The following is a 7,050-nucleotide window of genomic DNA, read 5'->3' as shown; positions in this document are numbered from 1 at the left end:
CTATGGAGTTTGTATCCGGAGGGTGATATAATCGAGTCGAAAATGTGATATAATCGATTTCCCATGGAAGTCTATGGAAACTCGATTATATCACACTCTCGATTATATCACCATTTTTGGACACGAATTAGGTGATATAATCGAGTTTGTACTGTACAAGGAACATACATACCGCCAAGCAGCCCCCCACCTGACGGTAGGTCTCCGGCACCTCGCTCGGCGGCTTGCAGGCAACAAACGAGGCGAGCGAATAAATAAGTCGAGTATTGTACCTAAGCCCGATAGAGCGGCGATTTGCTCCTGTGTTTCCCAGATCTGTTTCGTTTCATTCACACATCGGCTAACCCAATTAGCACACAATAGAACTATTCCGCTCCGCACCTTGAAGCAGCAATATATTCAGTCCGAGCAGATCTCTTGCTGGTACGACTGTTTTCGTGAGCTCATCCGGGGAGCTCGATTCGGACGCAAGACTGAAATGAGTAGGCAATGTAGGATGCTCATACCATACATAGTACGAGAATAATTCCATCTCCTCATTAGCGTTCCCTTCGATCCGAATTGACGTCGTTCTTTCACTGTAGGGATTCCAGGCGGAGTAGATTCCAAAGACTTGGCGAGAGCCGAGCCGTCCGTCGGCTCCTCAATAGCTCTGAACACGATGAGGATCTCTAATTGGAATGGTGAATCCGATGAAGTCGAACTCGTCTCATCCAATACCTCATTGTTTCAATGGAAACTCGTACCCACGAGTCGCCCGAGAAAGCCGGAGGAGACTCTGAATGCTCCATCCTTTCATTGATCCTCGACGCACTGCTTTGCGAAGGGTTCTCGCGGAAGGCTCTATTTTTAGCGGAGAGAAAATAAACCCGTGGTCTAGAGCGCGCTTCTTGGACCGAGCGCGACAGTGCCGTACGTTACGATCCTCTCCCGAATCGGAATCGCCGAGATACTGAACCGCGATCGTCATTCTGGGAATAGAAGGCAGCGGTGACCTTATGCACACAGCGACTCTTTGATTTGAATAGAGATGAATTGTCAGGGAGCCTAGCTTACCCTCGCAGTGGGGAAAACACTGTGTGGCGGTTCGATCTTTGCCGGAGGAACTCCCGCAACGAGGCAAAGATCGAGAAAGATATTGCGCGGCAGCAGGTGCATCGCACAGAAACTTGAGCCAGACGCAAGATACGCGGGTGAATTATGCAGTTCGTTTGTTGCTAGCCCGGTCCAAAAGGAAACAACAACAAGACACGGTACTCAGAGAGGGGCGTAAACTACGTATGCGAAGCGATAATTGTGAATAAGGCACAGAACCGTGGTCCTTCGGCGAGTGAACACATCGCAGCTCCACTACGCAAGTCGCACTCATGAACTAATAATTCACTCACTCAGAACTTCATTACTCGTCCGTTCGCCAAGCACCATGTCCGTTTCTTTCTGTGGCGACTCCTTACCCCGCCCCTCGGCTCCCTGATGACTCCCTTTTTTTCCCAACCCATCTCGTTCGCTCATGTATCGCACGCCTTCGTACAAACTCCCACGATACTTTCTTGATGTCGCATATGATCCGATATCCCCAATCTTCACGAGTCAGCTCGTTGCTCCCTCCATCGAAAGATTCGAATACAATATGTATAAGATTACATGATTGGGTTGGGTCAGCGGTGGCCGGACAAAGCGCGACGCTTCATCTTTTACGGGAACTTTCCCGAGATGGTGACCCTGGGCGTAAAGTCAGCCCTCCAGTAGCTTGCTTCATCAGTCGATCGCTCGCTCGCTAAGTCTACTTGCTATTGCTACTGCTGTTGTTGTCTGGGGGCGTCCTTGAGAAAGTTTTTGGTCGTCGGATCTGCTTGTAGTCGTAGTCTCCGAACGGAGTAGTTGTCAGAAGACGACATACTGCGTCGTCCTGACAGAGCGTTCGTACATCACGACCATGGTTCTGGCACGGTCGCATGACTCACAGACCAAGGGTCTCGGGCCTGCCCGATCCGATATCTGAGAGATATTCGGGGAAATAATTCCTCGGAGCTCGAACTGATCCTCTCAATTACTCCTTATCCGCCCAGGTGCAGGACTACCTTCGGAAATGGTCGATCTGGAATTTCTCGGGGGAAAACAGAACTGGTGAACGATATTCTTGTTTTAAATCTAGGGGTCGAGGGCTATCGCTCGAGCTTGAATGAAAGACTGACCTTCCGATGAATTCGACGCAGACAGCTCCTAACGGATTGCGTTGCGCCGGAATTCGCGGTTCGGAGACGAATGCTCGACCGCTGTGTCGGAAGTGAGTCTGGAGCGTGAAGGGAGACAAGCGATTGCATCCGACTCATTTCTGAGCGTCTCAGACGACGTTCATCGATCACCAAGTCGTACAGCGAGTTTCGTAGATAGTCAATGCCGATTCGAAGACTAGAAAAAAGTCATCTTTCACGGAGATCGTTCGCACATGACTGCAGCGAGCTGCGCTTCCCCGATATATTTTTTTCGAGCGTTTCCCTCCGCTAGACTTCATCCACAAAATGCACGGCACCTATGACCGCGATCCTGTCCTGGAGTCGCAGGGGCGTCGCTCGTGCCCACGGGACACGATTCAGCTTCATGGTCGAAGGCTGGGCCAGATCTGCTTGGAATCGCTACTTCGACCGGATTGGAAAGATGTCATCCATTTTTCTCCGCAGCAGGGTGAGGACGAAGCGAGTCTCAATCCTCTGCGCGCCGCAATGATCAATGAACTGCGCTGCCGCATGACCGTCTACCCATGTTCCTCGGTCCTGAACGAGTACTCCCAAAGCTTCTGCCTCCCCATGCGGAGAGAATCATGAGGACTCAATCGTGAATCGAAACGCTGCTTTCTTTTACGAATTATTATAATTTCGAGTTATTTTTCAATATTTGAGCGGGGGTCCGGCTGAAAAGATCGCGATCGATGATGCTTGACTCGGGAGAAGCTCGACCCTCGTTAAAGTGATCGAAAGCTCTCTACCGCAGATTTGGACGAAGGTCGCGCGCTCACGGAGGTTGCGGAAACGAGCGGGCGGAACCTCCTCCGCATTTTCAGGAGGACCTGGCCGGCCACATCCTTGCGTGACCGGCTCCGGGAAACTCCTCCGCAAGCCCTTAACTGAGTCCGTGCAGACCGACCGACCAGATAATCGAATTTCGAGCATAAAACCGGAAAACTCAAGAAGTATTTCCCTCATGTGATATTTCGCGCATGTGTTTGTACAAAGCGATTCCTTGTGTCTTAATCGAGCAGAGCGCGCTGTCAAACAGTTGTGCGACCGCTCACCGACCCACCCAGGCATTGAGCTCCCGCTGGATTGCAACGCTAAGAGATTGCTCCGCTCCCGCCACTCATTCGCCGTTTTCCCTCCTCTCTGTCTTCACCGCTGGCGCTCGTTATGTCTTCGAACGATTTCTGCTCTCGCTAAGAGACTCCTGCGAGGGAGCACTAGCTCTCCGAGCGTCTCCGAGACTCCCTCCCGCAGGCCGATTCACAGCCTTCATTCGATTCTGATGCTCAATCAGTGGAAAGCTCTCCCCGTCTCTGGTCTAAACAGAGACCGAGGCTTCTCGGCCGCTCGTGGAGCCTAAGGATCGATATTTTGGATGCTCAAATTATATTTATTAGGATTCGTTTTCAGGCATCTCGAGGCGCCTCACCCTGCGTCTGACCGTTGGCTCCAGCGCGAAAAACGCGCGAGACTTCCTGAGCTATCACGAGCATTCGTCGCAGTATACAGACGACCGCGAATCCTGTGCGCGGAAAATTCCTGTCCCTCGCTACTGAAGAACCGTCCCATGCTTGTCCTCGATTGTCCTCGAAGTTCCCAGACTATAAATTATATTTATTTAGGCGCGACATCTAGGAGCATGGGGAATCGAACCAGACCGATGTCAACGCGCTCTAAGGTTCCGGAGAATCACTTATAGGATCAATGAGAATTCACTGGTCCTTCCCGGTAATTCCTGGTCTAATCCCAGAACGAGCGACATTCCATTTACGCGCCAACAATTCACCCGTCCCTAGGTGGTGGAAGACTCGAAAGGAGGTGGTGAGGGTCGGCCAGGAGAGTACGAGAGGAGAGCGCCTTGTGGAGAGAGCTCTCCAGGAGAAGGGATTCTCCGAACGGGACGTCGCTGCGGAAGATGGGGACCGATCACTCGTGCGGTGGGTGCAGACGTGTTCGTCGGCGCTGATATTCAGTTCCAGCAGGAGGGATTCCGAGTGTACTTGTGATATTGATTTGATGATAAATAGCTCAACTCAAGGATACGTGCTTTCTCGAAGGATTGCCGCCCTAGTCGTGAGGTGAGTTCTTCCGGCTTCCCTCCGCTGACACCGCGTGACGACTCGGTGTACGAGGCGTGTTCCGAGGAAAAGACGCAGGAGCCCGATCCTGACAACCCGTGAAACGGAAATAACTTATGCCATCGCACCCAATCCGAGTAGCTCCTATGATATATTTGTTTGTCGAAGGAGCGTTGCCGGATAAGTGATGGGGGGAAACGATCGGCATAGCGACAGATGCTGGCGGTGTTTTCTGCGGAACGATTATTATGGTCGTCGTTCGAGTAATGCGCTCACAGCATCGTTGCCGTTTCCATAGGCTTTCGACACGACACGAGGAAAAGCTCCTCCGAGCGTCGTCGGACGGGAATTCGGAAACGTTGGACTCGGATTCCCTGTGCTCCTCCGTGCTTGCATCGCCGGCTTCTATTGATCATGGGAGAATCTGGACCATGCGACACGAATGGTTGAGAACATCCAATAATCATTCAAAAAGTCATTAGGTTGAATTTGAACTCCCGAATGCGTCTCGTTGACTTCGTAGAAAAGTATCGATTCGGGAGACCGCCGCATTCCCGCTCCAGAGAATGACCCGATACCGACGAGAGCTCCGAAGACTCGGATTTGTAGCTTACATGCGCTATCTGTAGCCTCCCTCTGAATTCAGTGGAACGGATCTGATCTGAGCTCAAACTCTCCATTCTCACAGAGGTACATTCATCCATTCATGTTTGTACGACAACGTACTGGTGCCGCATGGAAGACGCGCGCCTGAGCCTCGAGAACAGGAATTCCATGGCACAGGAATTTCGGTCTCGATGACTACCCGCTTGTTCGAGCTTGAAGGAACTGGTCCGGAAATTTCGGGAGGACCCTCGTCCGCGGGACAACGACTCGATGGGAGCAAGTTCCTAGGGAATATTCTTGAAAGCGGAGCGTTCGCTGAGAAATGGTGCCGGAACTCGATCGAGGATATCTTCGACTCGAACGCTGCGTCAATATTTGATCCTCCGACAGCGACTTCAAGCCTACGAGTAATTGTGGTGAACTGGAGCAGCTTCGAGAGAGTTTCCAGACCCCTCGGGGGGTACGCTGATGAGAATTTCGGAATTACGACTGAGGAAATTTCATCGTTGGATCGTCAGTGAGGCTCCCGCCATAGCTCCCCCTTCCTCCGAGAGCCCCCTGGAATCGCCGCTCGAAAGGGATTCCCCATGTTTTCATGCATACGAGAAGCCTTGAGATGACTTGACAGTGATTCGAGGCGCTCACGACTTGCAACGGGAACTCAAGCGGATAGGAGTTCGGAAGACCTGATTCTTCGCACTCCGCATTCGGCATCTCCCAGATCTCCTATGCGACCGCCTTAGAGGGGCGATGGGCTCAGATGAACCCCATAGAGCTCCTGGGTACGGACCAGACGACTCAGCTACGAGGAGGGTCGTACATCTTGGACGGAGCTGTCGAACCCCGCGTAAAGTTCCCTGGCTGGCTTAAGGGAATGAGTCTGGAGGAAAAGAGCGCGGGAGTCTTCGAGGAACGGAAACTTGAAGAAGAGGAAGCCGAACAACCTCGACAAGTTGGACGACGTCACAAGTTTCTCATGACCGCTGAGGGGCGAAATTCCGTTCAGTAAGGACCAGGTTGACTCTGATACCCTCATGGTGTCATTTCCGAGATGAGCAAGCGACGACGTGTCTAGTTTTCGGAATCCTGCGGCTTCGTGACTTCTTGATGCAATGCGTTCACCTCATTGACGCTGACTCTCACGACGAGTAATTGATTCGAATGAGGCAGCCAGCTGGGATGTTTTGTTTGGATTGAAAAATTGAACAGATACGATCTTGCTTTCCAAGGAAAATGAGAGACGGCTCGCCAGGTGCTCATCTCCTCCAGGCGGACTTCAGAGGCCGTTCTTCGGGTCACCGAAGATGGAGCTCCTGACCAGAAGTCCGGGTCCAAGATTCGAATTGTCTCTTCAGGTGGGATTTGAGGGAGCCGAAAAGAGATATTCGCTGACCTCAGCTCGGTTCCGGGGGTTCCCCGACCAACACCCTCAAATCCTGAGAAAACTTGCGAGCGGCTGATACCCATCCTCCACTCTACACAATGCGACAATGCAGGGAGTCATAGGGATGAGGAATAACCTCGCATACCTTGTGACGGAGCCCGGACAGCAATCCATCGAATTTCGGAAGAGCCAAAGTGGTGTGAACGAATGTGCATCGGGTGGTTTATTGTCCCGTGTTCATCTCCGGTCGTTCAGCGACGACGGCGGAGCCATCACCAGAGGCCCATTTCCGAAGACGTATCTACCCTCGAAAGGAGCTGCGATCGATTATTATCATGGGAGCCTCTCCCGCAAATCGATGAACTTATCGGCACATCACTTATACATCAAGATGCTACCTGAGCAGAGCTCTCGGGACGGACATGTGGACCTCGGCGGTGATTCTGGGGAGGAAATCGCTGATTAATGGAAAAAAATCATAGCGTCCGAGTGACCTGGCTCTATAGCTCAGAACGAGATGATGGCTCGATCGCGGAATCGAGGAGAAAGATAGGCTGACCGAACTAGGATCTGATCAACGGCGCTCCCGATTAAGGGAAAACCACCAAGCCGCAGAATAAATAGTTCTACTTCCCCGCGCTCCATGAACAGTGTAGGATATTCTATCCATAATTTCGTGTCTTATCACTTATTCACTACCATATGTACCTACCTAGTTCCATTCATGCCGTGATCGCCCAGTCAT

At 51.8% G+C, this 7,050-nt stretch overlaps 1 protein-coding gene across 1 annotated transcript in view; it reads left to right on the top strand.

Annotated features, from left to right (window-relative positions):
• The first annotated feature begins 1,713 nt into the window (after nt 1-1,713).
• LOC100909003 (insulin-like growth factor-binding protein complex acid labile subunit) overlaps nt 1,714-7,050 on the top strand; it is a 12,617-nt gene continuing 7,280 nt past the window's right edge. Inside the window, exons 1-3 of the mRNA XM_029113245.1 lie at nt 1,714-1,733; nt 4,074-4,115; nt 4,780-4,871. Coding sequence (XP_028969078.1) covers nt 1,714-1,733; nt 4,074-4,115; nt 4,780-4,871 — 154 coding nt within the window. The remainder of the gene's footprint in view (nt 1,734-4,073; nt 4,116-4,779; nt 4,872-7,050) is intronic.

This window comes from Galendromus occidentalis, unplaced genomic scaffold (genome assembly GCF_000255335.2).
Source record: "Galendromus occidentalis unplaced genomic scaffold, Mocc_1.1 scf7180000076476, whole genome shotgun sequence".
Lineage (NCBI taxonomy): Eukaryota > Metazoa > Arthropoda > Arachnida > Mesostigmata > Phytoseiidae > Galendromus > Galendromus occidentalis.
Note: the sequence above shows the minus strand (reverse complement) of the source record. Positions and strands in the feature narration are given on the sequence as shown.